Source organism: Melozone crissalis, unplaced genomic scaffold, assembly GCF_028551555.1.
Source record: "Melozone crissalis strain CALT ecotype California unplaced genomic scaffold, PUWL_Pcris_2 ptg000016l_1, whole genome shotgun sequence".
Classification (NCBI taxonomy): Eukaryota; Metazoa; Chordata; class Aves; order Passeriformes; family Passerellidae; genus Melozone; species Melozone crissalis.
This window is the reverse complement of record NW_026535794.1, coordinates 43742625-43767968: the sequence shown is the minus strand read 5'-3', so window position 1 is coordinate 43767968 and position 25344 is coordinate 43742625. Positions and strand designations below refer to the sequence as shown.

General features: G+C 36.9%; 1 protein-coding gene across 3 annotated transcripts in view; it reads right to left on the bottom strand.

Moving 5' to 3' along the window:
• Nucleotides 1-25344, bottom strand: part of NEK11 (NIMA related kinase 11) — an 82211-nt gene that overhangs the window by 17984 nt on the left and 38883 nt on the right. For all 3 annotated transcript variants that reach the window (XM_054273469.1, XM_054273471.1, XM_054273470.1), the window contains 4 exons: nucleotides 23947-24040; nucleotides 22953-23088; nucleotides 7816-7940; nucleotides 2564-2624 (listed from right to left, as the gene is read on the bottom strand). In XM_054273469.1, coding sequence (XP_054129444.1) covers nucleotides 2564-2624; nucleotides 7816-7940; nucleotides 22953-23088; nucleotides 23947-24040 — 416 coding nt within the window. The remainder of the gene's footprint in view (nucleotides 1-2563; nucleotides 2625-7815; nucleotides 7941-22952; nucleotides 23089-23946; nucleotides 24041-25344) is intronic.

Sequence of the window (25344 nt, the reverse complement as noted above, 5' to 3'; positions counted from 1 at the left end):
TTCAATTTATCAGCACAGCCTATCTTATTTCAAATACACCCTACATGGACCTTTATAGACAACACAAAAGCAATTGTGTACCACAAAAGCTCTTGTACTTGGAGTGATTCTGGGACCTCTTGAGGAGAAAACTCAGCTACCTCCCAAGTCCTTTTATAAACACTGAGGTTTATACTAAACAAATTCCCCATGTTGAAAAATAATTTATATTTACTGCATCCTTTTTATCACAGCCTTTGCTGACAAAAAAAAGTTCTAGCGCTTTTCTTCTTGATTATTCTCTAACAACCACTTGGAATGACTCATAATCTTCTTGTAATACTTTAACAATGAAAGATGCTACAAGAAATTCTGTCCTGGCAAGATTCCTGCTTCCATTGCCCTATTATTGCCATGAAATCCACACTGTTTTCAGGAGTAGCCATTGCAATTCTGTTGCAGCTCTGTAGCCCAGCAATATGGTATTGCCACTGCTTGCCCCAGGCCACACACCTGGAACTGAGTCTGCAAGGCTTCAGGTTTGTCTGATCTTGGCCTGTCCTGACAGAAATTTTGATTGAAGTGCTTAAGCTATAGCAGCAGTTCTTTGCAGAGGTCTGTTTTGTTTTATTTCCAGTTATTCTTGTAACATACAACCTGCTTTTTTGGATGGATTAGTAGTATTCTGTTTAGAAGGCATATTTATAACCAACTTAATTCAATTAATGTAGAGAAGTACAGGCCTGGTACAACAGCAGATTCCTTGAAAAGTGGGAACAAATGATGAGACGCAAAGGACTACAGGCATGGGATGTCAAGAAGGGAGGCTCTGGCTAGCACTGGCAATGCCATGGGTAAAACCAATGTGCTATTGGTTAGTTAAAGAAATGCTGACCTGGAAGGGGACACAATTAGCTTTAGGGTGAAAAAGACAGCAAGTATCTAACCTATGTAAATTGCACTATATACAAAAAATTTTGATGTCATGGGAATTTGGAGCTCAGTGAAGAATATGCAAGGTATAAATGAACATCAGCAAACATATAAAAATTACCCCAAGTGCAGTTTTATAGCTTGATTTTGGAAGAACTTAAAATAATGTAAGTTTAAACTTTTTAAGTGATACTGGGCATACAAAGATAAAAGGGAACCTGGAGATTTGTCTCTTATTATCATTACATATATTTCTTTGGAGAAAATCATACCTAATTACTGTCTAGTTTGAAAAAAGCCTGTAAGTTTCAGCACAGCCTGGTTGGATTTTTTTTTTAGTGATAAAAGTACAATTTATTCTTTAATATTACAATTTTTTAAAAGTCATATTCTTGTCCCTAATACTGAAGAGAAAAGATTAAGATAAGGGAGTTTCTAATACTAAGATTGTTTTTAAAATATCACTATTTGTCTTAATATTCTTGTTTGTTCTCACCAACCTTCAAGGCAATTCCTCTCTTTATTAAATGAAGGGATATTGAAGCACAGAGCAAAATTTTTTCTTATTTCAACTTCTGCAAACCCATTGCAGACAGTGATGCTGCAAATGCATAAATGAGTGCAGAATTTGGAGACAGGGGGTTCTCGGTGACTGTGAAGAGAAACTGGATGTAAATGGTCCTTCCTTCAGTGCTGAGGGTCTCCTGGCATGGGATCCAGAAGGTGACCAGTGGCTACAAGACTATGATGTCAACAACTTTGATCACTCCCTTTCATCCTTCTTCTTTGGCTCTCTCTTCCCATCTGCCCAGGCTCACAAGCAGGGGTGAACCAGAGCTCAGCACTGGAAGAACCTCTGGAAGCAGGACTTCCTAGGAGTCTCCTGTGTTGTGCTTTTAGACAATCCCAAGTCAGTTTTATCCCAACTGAATGAGTGCAAACAAAGCAGCTGCATGAGGCTGCAGCTCCCATGGGAGCCTTTGGGAGCTCAGCTGGCCTTTCATGCAGCTCTCACTCAGGCTGCTGCTGGCACAGTCCCACCTGGTGGCTCTGAGGACAGCAACTGTGACAGCCACAGTAAATAGCCCTCTTTCTCATAAGTTTTCTTTTTAGCTTTTAAGTAGACCACAATGACCCAGGTTTTCCAGCTGTAAATCTATAGACAATATTTTGCCAGAGATTTCAGGATTAAATTATAGACTTAAATTCTCACTGTTTTCTTTGTATCTGGAATGAGATACCGTTACATAAATTATTATCCAAATTTTGATCATAATTTTAAAAACATTAAATATTTTAATTCATTTTCTCTTATTGTAACCAGGATTAATAACTATAAAATAGCTTACACATCCTCAAATATTTTCCTCTGGAGAGAAAATGACAGTAGCCAAGTTTTTAGAAGTTTTTTTTATAACATTCTATACTTCTAACTATCATGCTTTATGGTTTTATTATTTTCAACAGAAGCACTTAACTATTTATGTCTTTTCTTTTGGTATAGTTACACTTCTTTGCAGTAGATTAAGGAAGTAATTTTCAACAGGATCACATTTTTTGAGTTATTTTGTTGCAAAATGGAAATAGTTGGACAGTGATGGATACAGACTGCTAATAACTGCTGCTATGTAAAGAAGATACATCATCTTACCCAATGAGCTGCTATTCAGGACACTCTCCAAATACTCAACCATTGCCTCCATATCACTGTCCTGTGAATAAAAGAAATGGGAACAGCATTTGTGTGACCACAAACCTAAACACAAACGCTATGTCCCAGAGGTACCATCCCACAAACATTGAAGATATCACATCAGTAAGTGTCAAGACTAAACTATAAAGAAGTTATATTGCCCAGGACATTTTCTATATCTTCTTCTCCTAAAACATCAGGCTTTGGAATGATGCAATAACCAAACAACAATTTAAGTCAGATTCCTTGCAGACCACAAGTGTTTAGAACAACTGTGCATGGAATTTAAAGGAGATATATTTACTGTGGAGGGTGGTGTGCAGTCTCTGAAAATATACCAGCATTTTATCATCAGTTAGTTCTGGAATATCTAAAACAATATTACATTGAAAAAGGCAAGTTTATACTTTTTAACTATGCCAAAATTTTTATGCTTATGATAGCTGCCCACAGCAAATTAATACTTATATTTCATGTAATTGCATCCACTTACATGTCTAGTAACAACAACTAATTAAAAAATTTTTAATTAAGAAGAGATTTTAACATTTTTTATATTTCAAGTGTTCTGCTACCAAACAGATGGCTGACAGTTTTGCCATGATATGCATATGAAATACTGTTTGTGTACACAGATGAAATTTAAAGTTCTGGCCATTAAGCAATGATTGTTGTCCAGGAAGAACATCACAATTTTATGAAAGTCCAAGAAATACTTGGACTCTGAGTGTGTAGAAGCTGCTGCCATATCACATTTAAAAATACAGCATTTCTTGATATTTAAAACTGACAGCCAAAATCTCGACCTTGCTAAAAAATATGTCAAAAATACGTATTTTTAAAAAATATGTCAAAAATATGTATTTTTTAAAAATAGTCAGCACTCTATGCCTTTAAGATTGAAAACAATGTAATAAAAACAAACACTATCGACCTCCACTTCTATGAGAGACAACCTGTTTTATATTCTTTTGCGATTTTACTAAAATGCCCATTCTAAATTTCTCAACTTAGGAACTTACAGTACACCTAAATAAGACCGCAATAATTGTTGGCAATGACTTCCAGCTGGTTAGGGACCTTCTGGTGCAAGTGGGAGCTGTTATGGATGAGCATAAACTAACTATACCTCACCCCAAATTGTTTCATGGGCTTATATTTGAAACAGGCTCTGCTGCTTTAGCTGAGGTTTGCAAGGCAGGAATCAGGTTCTTAGTTGGCCATTACAACAGGTAACCCACAAGCTCAGAGGTTCAAAGGAGCCTCTTTTCCCTTTTGGAGCAGCCTGTGGGGTCATGATTGGATCAAGTCAGCACAAGGGTTTCCAGTTCTGCAGCCAGGAAATGCCAGGGAATGCATTCATTATGTTAGCATACACAGTACATACTGAATATTGAATTAAGACAGTATTGCAGATATAAATTCTCTGTACTTCTAAAAAGAAAAAAAGAACCATTAGGACTTCATTAAAAAGATTTCATTAAATCTTTTTCATTCAAAATGAAAAAGTTGTATTGATTTTCTGCTAATATTACTTTATAATTATTTTTATTTTCATTATCACTAACAGTTAACCACAAATCTTTAGACAGATAGGCAAAACATAGTAAATAACCATATAAAACACTATTGCTTTGATAAAACATTTTTAAATCATTTTTTTATGGGATAAAGCCTGTAATTCCCAAACCTTTGACTTCTCTCAACAGGACATCATATTTACTCCAATTATAACAACAAAGCTGGTTTCTTCTCTTTATGCTGTAAGGCAAAAGATATATTTTCACCTCTTCATCACTCCTATCTTTTCCCCACTTGGGTTTAGCACTGGAGGAGGATTTAGCTGTTTCATTAAATCTATTTCTTTAATCTTTCTCTCTCTGTCTTTTTCTTTTTTTTTTTTTTCCGAGAAAGCAAAGCCCTACAGAAGGGACAAGGGACTGTGCCCAGAAGGGCCAGTGTGGGTGAATGCTTGCACATTCCAGATTCAGAACAAGCAACCCCATTTCTAACAGCCACAAGCCTGCCAAAACATATGTTAGGAATCCAGTGAGGCATCTTAGGGGTCACAGCACACAGACCACTCAGAGCTGCTGGAGTGATGATAATTTATGTCAGCTGATTGTCTGGCTTGACAATCTCAGAAGCAACTTGGAATTTGAAAATAGGAACCTACTGCATCACAGTAAGTAGACTTTGTCATAGTGAAGAGGGTGAATTTGTTATTATGTTCATGAGAAAAACCACTAAGAGCATGGTGATGAACTGCAGCTAAGAGCATCCACCAGCATCACAGCCAAATCAAAGCCAATGGAAGCTTCATTACACACTAACTTTTCAAGATGAAATCTCTGTTAAGCATCACAAATTAAAATGCTTTTAAAAACAGTTTGTCATTACCTTTTATGATTTTCCCCTAATTAGAAACTGGTTCTCCCATTAAAAAAACATGTGGAAAAGAACCACTGGCTTGAAGAGGTGGAGATCTGGAAAGGTAATTGGCAAATTGCTGCTTGAAATTTGTCAATGTGCATTTTTGCTCCAAAAGAAAGGAACAAAGGACACTAAACTCCAGTACTGGAAAATGTGTCTGAAATCAGATTGGCTGTACCAACATGAGAAAAAAAAGCTGTCTCAGCTCCCACCCTAAACCTTTAAAATTAAAGTGTTTCAGTGCCTAACTCTACCTTCCTAAGCAGTCTTACATCCCACATGAGGCTGCTGCTTCTCAGTCTGTCTTGACATCTGTGGGAGCCTAATACAGCTTGAATAAATAGCTCATATCCCTTTGTACATCTTGCACTTAATATGCTGTTCATAAAGATGACTTTTCTGACCCCATGCTACTGCATGAACATTGGAAATTTTTTTAATCCTTGTTTGAAATAATGGGGTCACCAGAGAGCACCACCAGGTGCAGCATTTCTGCCCTCTCTGCACAGAAGTAACTAGTAAAGCAATCTTGGGATTGGAAATTTAAGAGATTTGCAGAAATTACCTTAGTAGCCTTTACTGTGTTGCTGTGGAATGACTTTTTAGCACACACCTCCAAAGCTTGGTTTAAGGTATCTTTGAAGAAAGGGTTTAAGAGTATGAATACCATCAGAGAAATAGAAGTAGGAGTTTTGGTATTAAGTAAATAACTGCAGAAGCAAACCTCTGCTATTCTGGTAGGACTTGAAGCTTATTATTAATACTGAGCATGATCCCACCTACCTTTGAGTGGGATTCATCTCACATAATCATTGATATCCAAAGAAAGATGTGGTGTGCATGTTAATAACTGTAAATCCCTTTATAATCACCAAAGAGAGATATCTCTGAGTATTCCATCCAACCTGAATTAGATGTTTACTCCCTAATAATGCTTGCTTGCTTCCCCTCATGCCTTTCTGTTTGTTGAGTTCAGACAAAGGTGTTCAGATTTACACAGGTATGTTCAGTCTGCTTTCACTTTGGATTTACTGCAGAATTTTTCACTTGAGAAAGCAAAAATTGCCTATTTTCACTTCCCAAAAAATAGAAAAGGTAATTACGTCAATAGCCAGAAACATACTTATTCAATATCTTAAGGTGACAGAGACAATGGGGTGCCAGTGGGATGGTTCTTCCAGCCCATCATGCTGGTTCTTATTATGGGATTTTCAGTCAGTCCAACATGAGGGACTATTACAGCTCATATCTGAATGCCAACACTTAATTTATTCTGCATTACTGAGAAATCTATTTTTGTCTTCTGCCCTTCATTAATTCTAAGCAGCAGTCTGCCTGTTCAAAACCACTGCTGATTGACACTTAATGATACCATCAATGAAAGTTGAATGAAAATTTCAAAAGGCATTCTAAAAAAGAAAAATTGTCTCAGAGTCTGAAGAAAATGAGCAGTAATTTTGTTTTCAAGACTACCTTGTGGTAGACCTTCTGGGCAATGGTTTCTTTGTATGTCTATGTGTTGTGGGTAAGCATAAATGCAGCAAACTTTAAAAAAGTATTGTCTAAGATAATCCACTGTTTTACAATTGAATAACAATTTCTTTACTATTGCACAATCTGCTCCTGAATGTTAAGGCATCCTGTGTGTTTAATTTGAAAGTTAGGGGGACACGTCTAGATTGAATGGAGTTGTTTCTGAGTAAACTTCAAGTTTTACTTGTGGGACAATTTCAGGATCCCCTGCTGCTGTGGTAGAAGTAGAGTTCTGATTTCTCACACTTTATTTTTGCCTTAAAAACTACATCTCAAAGAAGCTATTAGTTCATATTTTTCAAAAACCACAAGTTATTTATAATTTAGTGAAGAGTATTAGCCTTCTTGGCCAGTTCCCTGAGATGCAGAAGACATCACACCCTGTTCTGCAAACTTTGCACATGATCACAGAATAAAGTTTCTGTTCCTGGGCAGAACCAGATGGTACCATCCAGAGGCACTGCAGGCCATGCTTGAAACTGGAGGCCCATGGGAGAAATTGATAGTTCCTGAATGCCTTAGGAAGATCCATTTTCAGAACTGCCTCAGGCACTTAAGTTTATTGATTTCACGGAGGCTTGATCACTGGAGACAAGATTCATCTCAGTTCATTCTGATCAGATCTAAATTAGGTGCCTTTTGCAATAATCTTCAACCTTCACACTGCAATCCCTGACTGTCTTGTGGCAGCCTTAACTGATAAAGCTACTTTAAGCCTTTCAGCAATAAGTTTTCTCTTCACTGACACTTTCAGTGAGGTGGAAAAGTCTACAGATTTGCTGAACAAGTCTTGCAGCTGTTTAGGCTCATCATTCATCACACTGTCCTAGAAAATATGTCTAATATAGGCAGGAACTAGAGGTGACTATCTTTGCCTGGGAATTAGAGCTGGAACTTGGATCTTATGCTTCAAGTATATCTTCAGCTTTAATTTAATTTAAATCACAGCTGGCATTTGAGAAGATCCCACTCTGAGTGTTTTAGAGTCACAAGAATGGTTTCTGGCAATGATCTACCTTAAGGCATTCATGGGATTATTACCTTTAATCTTGAAGGAATGCAAAAATCTTTCTCATCAATATCTTACAATACACATATAATTAATTCATGGTACTGATATATACACACACTCCTAAAAACTAAAAAATCAGCAATGCCAGTAGGACAAATTCTGGGAAGGAACTCAGTTTTCTCATGGAAAATGAGCATCAAGTGCATACAGGGTTCTCAAAGGTCTCATTTACCTGGTGATTTGTCTTAGAGACTGTCCATGACAATTCTGCATCTGCCTCCTCTTCACTGTCTTCTGAACAGGATTCAAACTCATCTTTATAATATTCTTCTGCAATTTCTGGGTCTTCAGGGATCTCTAAAGGCAATAATGAGTTTATAGCATATATAGAGAAAAAAGAATGATCTGAAAAAGATACTAATGAACTTTATAGCACCAGTGTTATGTCAACAGCAATGCATTCTGTAATTGAAAGCAAAGGATAGGTTCTCAGAGTAAAATGTTGTCTGTAGTGATATGGTAAGCAGGGATAAAGCTGTCTCTGGCAAAGTGCAAATCCTCATCATGTGTGAATCAATGAACCTAAGGGATCTATATTGATATTGCACTGAAATCTCTAAAATATACAATAAATCAGGCTGGAAGTGACCTTATGGCATCACTAAGTAAAAGCAGGGCCAGTTTTGAATTGAATACAGCTTTTGTGAGCTGAAATTATAACTGAGTTTTGTTTTCTCTAACACAGATAACTTGGGGTGAATACAACTGCTAAGCTAAAATAGAAAATAATATTTATCAGGTACATGTTTGAAATATATGAGAAATTAAATGTATATATTTTCCCAAACTTTCTTGAAGAAAAACTACAATAAAACAAAAGAAACTAGTATAAAATCAAGCAATGCCTACTTGGGTGTCATGCCCTCTCAATTTATTACCATCACAAGTTTTAGTAATAGCAGTGAGTGCAATATTAATGTAACCAATGAGCCCATGAAGTACTATAATTGGTATTAAAACTCAACACATTCATCACAGCTTGAAAGACACTCCAGCCACCCTGCACTGGGTGAAATCCTTTGGCATCCCAGACTCTGTACAAAAGAATTAGTGAAACAGCTTGAAGTCTGATTGCATCTCCTTCAGGGGCATATTACTACAAGAAATGTTAGTTAAAGACAAAAAATATTTTATGTTCAGCTGTCATAAATCATCACTGTCATTGTCATAATTTTAGCTAATGCTAATTTCAACCACTCTCTTCAATTAAGACTGTCCCTTTAGAGAAATAAGAACTATCTTCTATTTTACTGCATTTAAATAAGGTTCAAACAATACGACATAAAAATTATTAATCGATTTTTAAATTGTTTTACATGGATAAAAACCCAAAAGGATTCAAACAGGGGAACACAATTAAAATCCATATAAAAGACATTTGAGTTTGGGCAGGAGCAATACTTCTAATCCTTAAGGTGAAAGAAAGAGAACTCAGAAAAAATAGAGTAGCTATCTGCAGCATTAGACGGTTAAGCTCTCCTGTGGAGATATAAGGTCTACTGTCTATTGTCTCCAAAGTAATTTTAAAAATACTTCCTTTCTTTAAAAACCTGATTTAGCTCCAAAATCGTGACACATTTTTACTCAGGTTTCTGTTTTAAGGTATTAATGGAAGCTGCATAAAAGCCCCATGTTCCACTGTCACAATTTCTAATCCCAATCCTTCCTGTTTCTATTTTTCACCTTTCTTAGTTTGAAAAAACAGACAAACAAAAAACTAATCAATACCTGAGTTTCCAGAAGAACACCTCCAATCCAAAAATACATTCTCACAAAGAAACATTTATTTAATTGCTTGAGTTCTACAAAGTGCCATTTGACAGAAAGGCCAGCACTTTATTAAAAAGAGAATCTTAAATATCATCCTTTCTACATGGAAAGAACACCCCAAAATTAAGATACATCTCCTTTTCCACGTGAGGTGATCAATTTTTCTTTCTTGCAGAGAGGCTGTCATCCTAGTGATTAGGATAATTTTATTAGGTTCATCTGCATTCTGTCTACATGCATTCACATACATATAAAACAGCCCATTTATTATGTTGTAATACAAACATCAGACTATGCTGGTGTTTTCTGAGTCATCTCCTCCCACATTCTGCATTTGTTTATTGCTGTACTAAAAAATGCAAGCCTCCCCTTTCCAACCAAACAAGGTATCAAAATCAGTCTTTTTACTCATCACTGTAACTTTAAAATGTCTGCTCTGGCTGCTGTAAACTCTATTCTTTGTGAGCAGCCCATGGCCATAGAAAACTGGTGATGCCCCTGAACTATGCAGAGAGGCTGGCAGTGGCTTCATTCCACTTCCATGACAGCCTGTGCATCCTTGTTGGAATTATGCACCTCACCATTTGTGAAATTGGTTTGACAGCTGTTCATAGACAGCCAGTTAATCTGAGCTTAGTAATACAATTTGAAATGCTAGTTCAGATGCTGGAGATGTCCCAGGGTGTACAAGTTTACTGGCCTCAATTCAGAAACCAATTCCAAGTGGCTTTTCTGAAAGAAGACAGCATGTCCAGTGCAGGGGAATTTAGTATTTACCTAATCAAAGTTCTTAAAACTTTTTGGTTTTATGACTGGCATCTTGAAAGAAGGAGCCTTCAAAGCATTTACACATTTATTTCAACTGTTTCCATATAACAATTCTTTGAATCTTACCAAAGTAGAGCCAGCTCCCAGTCCTCCATGTATTATAGATGCACAAGACATCTCTGGTTCTCTGCAGAATTAGCTGAGTACAGAACAGCTTATTGAGCTGAGACCCAGAATCAGACCAATTTCAGGAACAGATCAGGTGGATTTGGCACAGCAGACACCATGAATCAGCCTGGCAAGCTGTACCTGTGCTGGCCTAGTGCAGATAGCTTGAGTGAGTTGGTACTTTCAGCTCAGGGCAGGCACTGTCAGGGGAGTTCAGGCCTTCCAAGCTTCCATTTCCATGTCTGCAGTCCATCGTCTAGAATATTTGCTATCTGAGTCTTCCCGTAATTCCATGTGATTTCACATACACCTCCAATTTCCACAAACCAGGTGACAAAAGGCTAGTTATTGCTCCCATTCCTGAATGTTGCTAGTGAATTTGCATGCTTAGTAATGTAGTGCAGAAGAAAATTCTTTGGTTTGTGCTTTCAGAGAAGTATTTTTAAGAAAGATGTTGGTCTTTGGGCTAGGTTGTTAGACCACTGCAAAGCCTAGCATGGACTCTGGTGACAGGACCTTGACCCTGTCCTTTTTTGTGATAAATAAAAGAGAAATTAAGCTTATTTGTGCCTGGGAGGTACTTGGCTAAAGAAGTGGTGCTAGCAAGGGCACAGCCAAGACTATTGTGCTGAAAGAGGAAACAAAAGCACTGTTGCAGAACCCAGGGGACTCCATCTCTGTTTTGACAGCTGGACTGGCATCCAGCTGAGCATCTCTGATACAGCATCCTTACATTCTCCACAGTGAGCACAGGGAAGGGTCTGTGGAGCTGCTTCTGCCCCCTCACACCCCCACATCTCTCAGCTGGTCTCTGAAAGCACCTTGTGCTTTATCCAGCTGTGAGTATTGCACCAAGGCCAGTCACAACAGCTTTTATTTGCTTACAAATCACTGAATACAAAACAAACTCAGCTGTTGCTTTGGTATTGATAGATGGTTTAGGCATAGCATTGAGACACTTGATACTTGCTGTTAGATATCCGAAAGAAAACAAACTTTGAATAAAACCATTCCTCTACAGATCTCTTTCTATACAGTAACGTGATGCTAATAGTGGAATGAAGGGTAAAAACCCATCATCTAAAAAAACATAAAAGCCTAGTTATTTCCCAAGAAGACAAGCTAAACAGAAAACAGAGGAATGTGATACTTGTAATATTTTGCTTAAATCCACCAGAGCTTGTTTCAGGTAGCATGGTAACTCAGCAACAACAATTTTCTCCAAAGAGATGAAAATACTTTGATGAATATCTTTAATTTTCTTCTGCCTGAAACTCATACTTGTCATTGTTGCATTGATGTAGTATTCCCACATTCCAGAGCATGCAGAAGACAAAAAGGGAGACCACTTTTATAAAAAGGAAAAAAAAAACCAGTAAAAGGAAAAAAGAAAACAGAATGGTGCAACATATGTAAATTTTCACCGTTTGTATTAATAGTAACAGAGTCACACTTGACTCTTAAGGACTGTTTTACTTTTTGATCCAAAGGCTTCATTGCATCTCTGGAAAAAGACAAATTTGCACAGTTGCCATATTCCTACCTTAAGGAAAAAGTTGCTACATTTTCATTTTGTTACACTCCTCAGTTTGCACAGTATCACACAGAGGAAAGTGAGGTGCAAATCACTCAAGTGCTCTGACACACACTGCCATGAGACACAATGGACTCCTAAGATGGTGACATGAACCAGGACACCAGAAATTGATGTTACCACATCTCTGCTACCACACACTGACACAGAAAACTCAGAAAATTGAGACACAGGGCCAGGACAAAGGTCCTGGCAGGACCCCATCAGTACCGCAAAGATGTCCTTGATCCTTTCCTTTCTGTGGAAATGCATCAGGAAACACCAGTTTGGTCCTGTATGAGCAGGTGTTACCTACTGGAGCAGATGCCACAGTGGCACCAAGCTGGGTGCAAGAAGGGGCTGTGGGAGCAGGGTCCCTTCAGCCCTGAGGAGGGAAGGTAAAGGGGAAACCTTGCTGCTCAGAGGTTAAAAGGAAGATCTGATGAGAGGATAAAAGGAAGATGGAGCCTGTCTCTTCACAGAGCTGAATGGCGATTGGACAGGACACAACAAATATCTGGAACATCCTAAATTCCAATTTGACATCATGAAAAAAAAAAAGAAAAGGAGTGTGATCAAATACTGGAACAGAGCTTAAAGAAGCTGCAAGAGGTCAATCAATCATTGGAGGTGTTCAAAACTTGATCAGACACACCTAACTAGCCTGATCTGAAAAGAATGACTTTGAGTGGGGGGTTTGACTAGGCTGCCAGGGGTTCCTTCCAACCTAATTTATTTTATAATGCTGTGGCTGTTTGATTCCCCACAAACAGTTCAGAATCTCCCCAGATCTATTTGTCTGTGCACACATATTTAACAGACACACTAAACAAGCTAAGCAGAAACTTAGGAGCTGGCAAGAGGAGCTGGTGCTCAGGGCTGGGCAGCTCTCTTCGGAGCTGTGCATCACTTATCACAGAGGGAGAAAACAGAAAGGGATTTCTGCCTTCAAGGAAGAAAACATAAGGAGCTGAAGCATGGTCAGTAGGAGAAATGCTTGAAAGACAGAGACATGTTTCCCTGAGCTACATCATCCTGAGTGAGAAATTCTACCACAAAGGAGATGAAGGGCTCTGTGACACTATGCAGCTCAGGACAATACCCATATGACTAGAAAAAATAAAATAACTTCTTAATTATAATCTAAGCTCAGTCAGATTGGTTTGGGAGTTTGAGGTGGGGTTTTTTTCCCCTCTGCAAGACAAAACCCTTCAACTTTAAAGTTTCAGTCAAAGAAAATCACCATCCTTTGGTCAGGTATAGATGATAAATGCATTTTCAAGCTCTGAAGATTCATTGTTCAGAAAGACAGTGGAATCTTTTTGCCCATCCCTTCCAAACTAGGCAGAAACAGACTCTCAGAACATACATTTAAGAAATTAACTAGGAGATGTACAGGATTTTTGTGCCCATGAAAGTTCTGTACAATCCTTCTGGAGAAGCACTACAGGACTATGAAGTTGTTAAATGAATCATCTTCTGACATGGCCATGAGCAGCTTTACATTAAGTAAAATGAGTTCTCCTAAATGAGAACTAGAAATATAACCATATTTAAACAGTAATATTTTATAATTCTCCTCTTTGCATTTAAAAAAAAATTAAAAAGCTTCAATTACTTTATGGGTGTCACTGAATGAAGAACTACCTATTATGAAATGGCTGGAAAAAGAGATACAGAGGGGATAAATCAGAGTGGCCTCATGGAAAACATCTACTACTTGATGTTAGAAAGAAAGTAGCAAGTTTCAAATGTTTATCCAAGGAAAAATTACCCTTTTTTAACCAAAATTAAATTTCTAAGAGAAATATTTAATTTGAAGGACACAGTTTTTTCCCCTAAACATTCCACTACCTGGTATTTTTTCAGTAAGTAAAGAGACAGAGCATGAGAGGAAAAAAGAAGACCTTAAAAGGAGTGGTTAACAAAAAATGAACAGCAAGAAGGAAGAATTTAATCACCTTTTCCCCTAGTTTTCTGAATAATTTGTTTTTTCTTCCAATTTCCTAATTGTCACATACACAGAAATGGGAGCTCTGGTAGGCAGTGACAACGAAGATGAAGCCATGTGGCCTTTCAGACATGGTATAAAGATCAGCAAAGCAAAAAATCTTACAAATATTCAGAAATCCTTTTAGCAATGATGGGTGAATAAAGAGAAAGAGCAACATAGTGATTTAGTCAATAGCAAGGAGCATTTAGTGAGGTTTGGAAGCCATTTCATTTATGCCTAAGAGTCCTTATGAGTTTAAAAGTTGTCCTACTTGTACTGCTTCCAGCAGGAACAGACCAAGAGATGTAAATTGAAGGAAAAGTGACTGAATGACATCAACTTAAAAACTATCTTACTCCCTGAGTTATTTTAAACTTTTTTTTATCAAAGCGTACTTTCCAATAAAAACTCAGATTTCCTCCTGAATCTGGCAGATGCTGACCTCCTGACACTTTCCTTTTCAGTCTGACAAGAGTGTTGGGAAGGAAAAAGTCCACATGTTAACACAAGATCTGCCCCTTAAGAGACTCACTTCCTTCTCCCTGAGATTTGGTTCAAGAAGGCCATGATTAAGATTTAAATTGAGGCCATTTTCACAACCAGGAGTTACAGAAAGAGAAGAAAACAAATGGAAACAACCTTGGTGTAAGCAGTTGTGCACACAAGAATCTTGATGCAGTAAAGATGCAAAATGCATTTTACTTAGATATAAGCAATAATATAAGTTATATGTTGAACAAGTAAGAAAAACAAGCAAATGATTGCAACCAAGCAAAAAGGTGTTGAGCCCTTATACACCTAGATGAAATTCACTTGTGAAAGCACATATTTACCAGATCACAGGGGCACACTTTGCTCTGTGAAGCAGAAAATACAGCAGGAGAATTCAACCAAGATCCTCACTGCTGTCACCTTCTCATTCCCTCCACCCAGTTGTCTGACAGCCGCATGCAGTGAAAGCTAAACTGGCAGAATAGACAAACTAATTCAGCACTTACAGCTTCTTTCAGAGCAAATTCTTCCTCACTTGGAATTGCTCCAGCTTCTTGCATCACCATATAATTTGTCTCAGCTCCCAGAAATGCCCTCTAGCTGGTTAAATAAGCCATAAAACTGCAACTGGGGCTGAACTGGGAGTCCTTATAAAATGTTTTTCAACACCATCCTATTCACTGATGCTTTGTTTGCAGCAAAATCCTGGTGCATCTTTTTTTACATCAGTTTAACCTCATGTCTAATCTGCAGTGTAAAGCTATGCTGCTTTGCATGCAGGACAACTTGGAATAGAAACTAGCATCTTTCTAAAAAAGATTTAAAACACTGAAATTATCTGGAAGGATCTGTATAGAATCCAGCATGCAGTATTTTTTTTTTGACTAACACAATCTCAGCGCATTTGCTTCTAATTGCTTCCTAAATTCACAGAGGGTTTAATAAATGTTTTTTAACATAATACTTTGGAAGGAGTGAAGGGAATTCCTGTGCCATTTTTAAAAAGACCAGGACAGAATAATTTTAACTTTAGTCATTGACCAAGGTGAGTTTTGAAAAAGACTCTCTTTATCAATGCCAAAATAAACCAGTCTAAAAAATAGATTAGGAAAAAAGCAGGAGCTGTACAGTAACATAATTTGCTGTCCCCACATTGAAAGTGTTTGGGGTTTTTTACATAACTGCTGTGTAAAGACTTCCCTCTTGCAAGCTTCCCTCTGTGAATCTGCAAGTGCAAGTCTTCTTGTAAGAAGCAAGCTATGAATTTTTGTGAAGCTATGAAAATATTTTAGTAGCTAGGCATGTTGAAAAGTAGATAGATTTGGAAAAGATTTCCTGAGGAGCTCTGGGCTACAGTTCAACTCCTGCTCTCCAAATGCAATACTTCAAGGGAAGAACCTCTTAAATAAGAACAATAATGCTTTAGTCAATGATAAAAAAGGAAAAAAAGCAGTGATTAAATTTTCACTTTCTGGGTAAAACTGGCAAACTTCATTAAACCTTGATTTTGCTATAATAAAGCAGATTTAGTATTGCTTTAATTGAATCTGGGACAAGTTGGGCTCAGTGTGAAACCAAGCAATGAAAACAAGAGACAGATGAGGAGGTCAGAGGAGCACACTACACCCTCAGATCCTGCAAGAGTCTCAGGAGTTTGTCACCCCATGTTCCAAGGACAAGTGTAGGACTGGGAACTGCAAATGCCAGAACTAAACCAGCAAGTTTCTCCCCACAAGCATCCTACACTATCATTGCTGCAAGTCAGGGAATAAGCCTTAGGATCCTGGAAGTAGGATAACCACAAGGAAGAGAAGACCAATTGTTAACCACAGCAGAACTCACAGCAATTCTGTCCTCTTAATTGAGACAAGATTTCCTGGTTACAAAGAATAATGTAAAAATGATAATGTAACAAGAATAATGCAGAAAGGTGCTTAATGTCATTTATTCTAAGTACTATTGTGCTTTGTTTTTACTTGCCAGACTGAAAAACAAGACAAGACTTGATTTTCCTTAAAGCCTTTGAGCAGTGTGATCACTTGTATGGTCATCTTAAAGAGTGTTACTCAGTTACCCCTGAGTATGAACAAGTACAATTTTACAGGCACCAAAACAAAGGTGTGCGTACAAAGATGCTGGAAGATCTTCTCAGAAATATTACAGGTTTTTAACCTTCCAAGATTTACAAAACTACCTTGAAAATCCTTCAACACAGTTTGTAAAAAAACAGGCTAGGAAAAAAGAAGAGTATTTTATGATTTGTGAACATTTCCTATTTGAGGGCCAGCTGAACTTTGCCCACTTGAAAGTCAAAGCAATGTATCCATAACTTAAAACTAGCCATGGAGACACAGGAATAATGCACACAATTACAGTAACTTACTTAGCTATTTTGAAACTGTAATGAAATCAGGGGTTTGCCAGGTGTAATGTATTACAAAATATTAAGGTAATGAATTCAACAAATTATAATCTTTGCAGTATACAGAAATAAAAAAACAATATAATAGAGATCAGAGAGATCATATAATATATCCCTTTATTCATATGGCTTTAATTTGTTACTTTGTTTTTCTGCACAAAGAATTTAAATACCACAAGTATTTAACTGAAGCTATTCTCCTCTTTTAACTTGACCCCTTCCCACACAAAAACACGTTTATTAACTGCAGTAGCAGTTTATGAAGAGTTGGGAGTCTTACAAAAATGGATGTGAACACAACAGAAGCCCCAGCTGGCAATCCAAAAATGCAGGATATAATATTTTATTAGTGCCCCTTATGTCCATTATTGTTCTGCTTTGGCTTTCTTTCATTACAGGCAATGAAGCGGTACAATAAAGACAAGCCCTTAAAAATACAGATACATATATAATTTCTTGAATACCTTTTAAAAAAAATAAATCCTCTCCACCTTTGTTTAGCATGTCTCATCAGCTGTGAGATTGATATGACTATAAAGTGGCAATTTTAGCCACAAATGCTAGTGCATAGTTTTAAGTTTTCATACTTGTTAGAGTGTGGCTTGTGGAATTTAACTCTCCTTATGGTTCCTGTAAAAGGTCTGGGCCTTTGGTATCTTTGCATCCAGTTTATCTTTCAACAGTAAATGCTGATCCAAACCAGGAGGATCAACAATGATCATAAGGACATGGCAGATTTGTTGCATCTGGAATTGCACTGAATTATCCTGAAGCACTTTTAGATACAGCTTATGATTTTGTAGCCAATTTCAAGGCAAGTTCTACTGTAGAAATTTAATCAGAAACCCTGAACCTTTAGCTATTACTGTTGTATAACAGGATTATGCCTTGCTCTTCATGCTATTTTCAGCTGCAAAGACGGAGCTCCTCGACCTAGAGGATTTTCTATCTAGTAAACTAAGAAATTTCAGATATTCCACACTACTTTCCCACATAGGTGGGTACAATGCACAGTCTGATACAGATTTCTCTGGATTCTTTACAGGAAGTCTCCATAAGTGGTGTTTCTTAATTTATTCAATATCTGTACAAAGAATTGAGAGGAACTATGCTGTAAAATCTGGCTTCATTAGAAGACATTGCAACCAAGGTGAAACTACCTGCACTCAAATAATTAATATGATGCAGTGAGAGATCTGCCATTACCTAACCCAGTGTGTAGTAGCACACACAAAAAAGCTGAGGTGGTCTATCAGTGGAAAATCTAGGGCAAAGATGACTTTCTGCAGCCTAAAGTGTGGATAACCAGTTCTCTGGAAAAGGGGGTATCTGCTTCTCTGGCTATTCTTTTTGAATCAGAAAAGTGGATGACAATCTCAATCAGATACATTAGAAGATGAAGAAGAATATAATGCTATATTAGGAAGCAATGCATTACTTTTGTGATGGCTCCAGTAGCTTTTTAGGAGGAGGCCACATCATCAAACATTAAACATGTGATGAACCTGCCCAGCTGGAGCTGCCCTGTTCTAACTGGCAGAGGAAGACACTGACCACATTCATCCATAGCAGCCAGGCTGGGTTGTAGGTCATGGATGGTCCTATTATCTTGTTGATAATATTTTGCTTATGTTTTATAAAATGAATTCTTTTATTCCAGCTGCAGTCATTATCATTAATGGAAATGAGCAGTTTAATATGCAGAGTTCTTTTTCACAGCTTTGTTGGGTTTTTTTCTATTAGATGAACTGACCTCTGGTTGCCAGCACTACAATATAATTTGCCTCACCAGTATTTTCACAAACCCACTATTGAAAGATAAGTACATGCACTGAAAATGCAATAATCTCCAGAAAAATACACATTGACCTATCTGTCCTAGTCCAAATGGAGATAGCTTCTACAAAAAATTGGTTAAGAGACAGGGGGGTGTGTGATGTTAAGCAATTTATTGCTAGGTGGCTTTTCTTTTTGATGATAACAAGAGAAGATGAATAATTTACTTTGTAGGTAACCCTCAGCAAGAACAGGAAACATAAGCACAAGTTTATCCTGACACATTCTGCATTGCTTGTTCCTGCATCATTGCCATGACCTGCAAAATATGCTTTTTAATATTCAGAAATAATTAATCAATAAAATGAACTGGAGAAATGAAGCAGAAAACAAAACATCCAAATCAAAATATAAAGGGAATTCAGTTATTAACCATTAGCTATTCCTAATGCTATTCATTAGCTATTCCATTTTACACTGCTTATTGGAAACAAATGAAGTGTACAGATGCATAAATGCATATATGTTCAACACACAAATATTTGAATTCAACACTGACGGTGGCTCAGTGTTTCTGTGTACTATCTCTATACAAATCTTATTTCAGTTCCTTTGTCTCTTACATGTACTTGGAGAAACTGAAGATGGAAGAGACACAAAGATATCTATAGTAACCCAAAACTGTTCCTAGTAGTACAATATATTCTTAACTGCACTGTCTGCCATAGAATTAAATTATTTGTATGATGACAATTCCATAAACTCCTGAACACATAAGACAGAGATATCAACATTTTTCAACTAATATTAAACACAACTATAAAACATTTATCTTTCCATAAATATCTCATTAGCAAAAAATAATTTAAGTTTTGTTTTCAAATTAACCAATTTAAAAACTCAATGCAGATTAAAACTATTAGATAAAAGACTTGCAAATGAGTTAAAATGCTTTTCATTTTCTTCTATTTACAAAGGTTTAGTCTTCTAAGGAACATGTTAGTGGTCTAACTAGCTGAAACAATACAGTAAAAACATTTACTGTTCCAATGATACAATCAACATGCTTCAGTTATTTACTTAATATGGCTAACAGTAATCACAGAAGTAATTTTATTCTAGATCCTTCTTAGCCACTCCATTGTCTGTCTTTTATAAGGAGAATATTTGCTTACTTTCGATAGTATGGTTAAAAATGCAAAACTGTTCAGAAACTTATTATAGGACCTTCAGAGAAATAGAAGTCTAAAGGGCATTTTTAAATCTTCACTATTGCAAGTAATGCTACCCTGCCCACCTCTCTGAAAATCTGCAGTGTGGAGAAAATTAATAGCCAAACCAAAAGAATCCTTTGTACTAGTATGCATGCCAGCTGGAGAGACCAAGTCCCAGAACCAGGATAATATAAGAACAAACACTAGGTGACCCTGAGAAGTGGAATAATGGAAAATGAGGAAACTCAAAGAACAGAGTTGCGAGTTCAAAACTTAGGGCATTAAAAACAAAAAAAATCTATTATACATTCTGAGGTAAGAGCTAGGAAGCATCTTAAGGAAAGAATAAGGATGGAAGGTCCAGCTATGCTAAAAGTGACCAGTGTTAAAACATATGAACAGTATAGAAGTTTATAGAGATTTATGCACAGGAGGAGAGAAGTAGTTAAGCTGCAAGGCAATAAGGCAACTCATCTTAAAAATTCTAAAGAAACAGTATTTACATTACCTGCAACATTTCTCTTTTGGAATAACAATCTGATAATTTCTTTTAAGATTCTCAAGAACTTGTACCAGTTGTAAACAGTATTGAGGAAGCTTTTCTGTAGTTCAATGAGTTCATCTCCACATCAAAACCACAGGGTCCACTGACATCTTTCATATTCCAGAAAATAAATATGCTTGAAGACTAACAAATTGGTCAGCTGTAGGTGATTTCAAAGAACTCTTTAAAATGTCTCTCAAATGCACAAGGTTAAGAGTTAGAAAAAAAAATGTTCAGAATATCATTGCTGATTACATAAACATGGAGAGAAGCTTAAACTTCCCAGGGAAGTCTATAGCAGTTAAATGCCTTTGCCATTGCTAAATTTTGTCCTCTGTGAAGTCCAAAACCCCAAACTGCCATATTGGGTTTTGTTTATCTAACTACACTGCCTTGTTTTTCCTGACTTTCAGTTAAGTGTAACCACCACTACTAAATCTGACTCAAGAAGCCACAGTATTCAAAACTACTCGCTAAAGCTAAACCTTAAGCTTTGTATTTGACACCTTCCACAATGACATACAACTATGATTCAATAATGGTTTAGATAATTTTCACTGAAAGAGCAGTGCAAGGTGTTTTATTCTTTATTTCTTTCCTTAATCCTTTAATAGTTTGATCTTTCAATACTCCAAACCCTGCTCTTCTCTTTAGCTCATATTGCAAATTTTAGGATTGCAGGCTATGAGCCACAGATACTCTGAACTTTCCCCCACACCTGCTGAGTCTGGGCTACTATCCCTAGCTGTTGTCATTAGTTTTTCCTGAGATGATATTTTAGGTCTGCCCTGGTAATTTAAAACTTGCTCCTGCCTTTTCTCTCCTTTCCAAATATTCTGAGTGATTAGTTTTAACTAGGGAGCTTGTTAGTCTGGTTCTCACAGGCTAACTTCTGCTAACATAATAAGGGTCAGCAAGATTAATTAACACGTAAGACAACTTGCTAAAACCATTTTATAGCCTTCCTGTAAGTTTTTTTTCCTTTTATTCTTGTATAGCCATTGATCAAGAACAAAATTCTGTTGGAAAATCAATAGCTGGAACAGTTTCTACATTTTCAAGTGCAAAGGTGCAATTAATAACTTAATAATTAGGCATGTAGGATATGCATGGTTGCACTGAAATGCTTAAAGAAAAGAAGAGCATGAATACTGAATAGAATAAGAACAAGCTTTGACATCAGCTTCAGGAATAACAAGGTATTCAGAAAGCAAAGAAAAGAAACCATGTAATTTCTCTTGCTCATCCACAACTCTTTTTTGTCATGAACCCACCACTCCTCCATCACAGACTCTGGCACAAGCAATTAAACATGCATTCAGTTTTGTACAATGGGCTGACCCAGCTTTTGCATCACAGATACAAATGCATCTCATTCCTGTCATTATAGTTTAAAAGCTTAATGACCTCTAAAGGCAGAAAAATCAGTTTCTTTCCTTCCAAGCATGTTGTTCTGTTTCTATTTAGGAGTCTTTGTGTGTTTCTCCCAGCCCAGCTCTCACCCACGTTTGCTGCTTTCTCTCAGTCCTCCCTTTGCATGTTTCCTCACCCTCCCCCCAGGACGTATTTCTAGAAGCTGGATTCTCTCCTACACAGGTCATCTCTCCTCATGCTGTGAAACAGCAAGCCAACCACACAGACACAAATGAGGGTACATTGAAAGAAAAAAATAGCCATTTGCTATTAAAAAACCACAAAACACCTCCACCACAAAAGCGAACTGATTCTGATGCCATTAATTTAATGACCAATACTTTCACAGATGCACATAAACCAACACTAAAAGGCAGTGCTATTAGAGAAAAGTAGTCTTCCTACTTTAAAAGTATACTTTAAAGTATATTGATGCATATTTGCAAGATTTTAATCTGATTAAAAATCTTTCACCATAATAGTGCTCCCACAATAATTTTTAAATATATGACTAAGACACTACTCCAGAACATTTTAGACAAAACCATATAAATGTCATCCTAAAAATATTCTCCTCATTGACCACAAGATTTCCCGAATCTGACACTTTTCAAAAAGCTTGACTATTTTTTGTCTATAACAGAAAAATACATGTTTTATAGTACTTCATATTCTTTAGACAATAGCTAAGTATTTGTGGACAATATAGATAAGCAGACTTTAAAGAGTTTCCATCTGCTCCTCTCATTGTTAAAGATAAAGAAAAGGACATCAAAGTGTACCAAAGGTGCAAACACTTTGAATTCTTGTACTCCTTTTTTCACTAGAAAGATGGGTTTTAGGAAATGCTTTTCTAATGCAAATCATTTCATATCTGGAAGGTTTAAGCTATTTCCTCCCAATTCAGCATCTCCTTTGGAGGGAGTACATTCACCTCTATTTCTGCTCACAGGTCACTCAATCTTTGGGAGAACAGACCTTCTGCCATGTAACCTTGCTATACATCTGCTGTACATACATTCACCCAGATTAATTTCCTTCCCTCTTTGCCCTTTTTCGACAACTTTACAAATCTGACCACTTTTTATCTGCAGTTTCCCCACTGCATATGAACTACAAGGGACAAATCTTTCTTGACAGGAATTTTCATTTTAACATCAGATTTTGAATTCTTACCATGGTCTGTAAGTTCAGACATGCCAAGTTCAGTTGTCCCATTCCCTCTTGGTTCATCCTGGCCTGTGGACACATAGTTGCCCATAGTGGCTGGCTGAGAATGAATGAGGTGTTTTGAAGTCTGCTCAGCAGATTCCTAAGTCAAATTATGAAAGAGCATGGAGAAACAGGAATAGAGCTTTCAGCAATATAATAACACAATGGTTGCCCTGATCTGCACAATTCCTGGAACATGCATTAGGCAAATACTAAAATAAAATCCTAACAGTTTTGTAAATTATTAGTAGTGACTCAGCCATAAGAAAAAGCAGGTTTAATATATATTTTTTTCTAGACACAATGGAAGACAGAAACCAGAGGATACACAAAAGAAAATATAGAATACCAAGCACACAAAAAATTATTTCTGTGATGCATTCACCAACTATTTCAAAACTGACCCTTTTCTTTCTACAATAGGATGTGGTGCTAGAATTGAACTGGCTCATCTTCTGTTGCAGACTGCTTAAAAGCAAAGGACAACTTATTCTGGGAGACATTCCAAGGCTTCATTCTTACTAGAAAGCCAGTTGAAGTGCTAATATGCTTAGCCAAATGAAAAGAACCCTCAGCCACACCAAATATAAAATGTTTAAAGGATTACAACTAAACGTCTTGAAAAGAAATGTATTTTGAACTCCAATGTGATACAGTCAGTAAAAACATTTCAGAGAGCAGATTTAGACTTAAGGGCAAATTAAGAAAAGGTAACTGAAAAAAATAAAACTGTGTAATGAATAGAGAGCTGGTTGAATCATGTCTGAATAATTGAATGTACTTTGCCTCAACAGATCAACTGGTTCAGCTAAGCAGTTCAGATTTTGATGCACTTCCCAGTTATTGGTCTCAGAACAGGCCTGTGCCTCTAATGCTAAAGAAACCATGTGGGAAACAGAAAAGTGCAATACACTGGGTGCACAAAAATGAGACCTCCAAAGCAACAGCCCATACTTACATGAAGGACATTGACATTTAGCTGCTGAAAATTACGGGACCTGAATTCTTGCATTCTTTTGATATTTTCTTGGTATTTTTCTTCTGCCAGCTGCCTGTAAATACAGAACACTTGTATTTAGAATGTGATATCAGGGCATGCACAAAGGGATCTTCTAAAAGCAGACATGGGAAAACAAATTCTGTACTGAGATTTTCATGTTGCCAAATATTCATGGCATCTACTCAGGATTTATAATGAACACAAAAGGAGATTTCACACCTTATTTCCAAACCCTATTATATTTTACCTTCACAACTTGCATAACGTAATTAAGAAAGAGTAAATTACTAGTCCCAGTCTTTTCTAGTTCTTCCAAATACTTTTGGTTTTATTCCACCAGGTAGTGCAGGAACCTTTCAGCTGTAGACAGGCATGCAACATTTGTGGGATGAACACTTCCTCTAGGGCCCAGTTGGTAACTGTGAGTTTCTGTGTGGAGCCACTCAGGACAAGTGTTACATTAACCAGTCTTTCCAACTTCCATTAATACATTCCCTTCCCACCCATCTCTGGATTTGCACTGCTGGAAGCAGATCTCCAGTTTGAGAAGGTATCATTTTTCTATTGTTTCCAACATTTTCAGCCAGAGTCAGCTGATAATGATCTAGAGCTCAATGTTGATCCATTTTAAAGATTCATGACTGAGAACAAGGTCTGAATATTAATGTTGCCTTCATATTACAAAACAAATATATTTCATTTCTGTTTTGGGGGAAAGAAAAAATATTAAAATATCATCAGAAAACACCAAAATCAAGAAAGCAATGAAATTGAAAACCAAACTAGAACAATCTTGCAATTAGTATTATTTTCTGATTTCCATTAATTTTTAAAAACCGAAAGAGACAGACTTCCTATTTACAAATTTCATATTAGTACAAGAATTGGCTTTCCATATTACTGAAAGCACCATGCAGAAGAGGTGTCAAATTTAATGCTTTTTATACAGTGGTTTCAGTTCAAGGAGAGGGTTTTTTTAAATGAGAATCAATTTATGTATGCCAGTCAGACACAAGTGTTCTTCAGGCATACTTTCCAAAAGGACATGAAGGTCTTAGTTCTTTGCTTCAAATGTGTCATCAAAGCAGTATATTCTGGTTTTTGTTTAAAAACCCCCAACAGTCGTTTCTCATATTCCATCAGAAACTGTACCTAGTCTCTTCCAAAACATTTTATTATGCCTCACTTAATGAAAAAATCCATCAATCATAAAGACTTTACAACATGTCCATTATCCCCATTTGATCTTTGACAAGACTATCTATCCCCTGAGCTATTAACTGCTTCTGGAAAACCTCTGAGGCCAAAACAATTGACAAAAGCTGGATTGCAGCTAAATGTCTGACTCCTCAGACT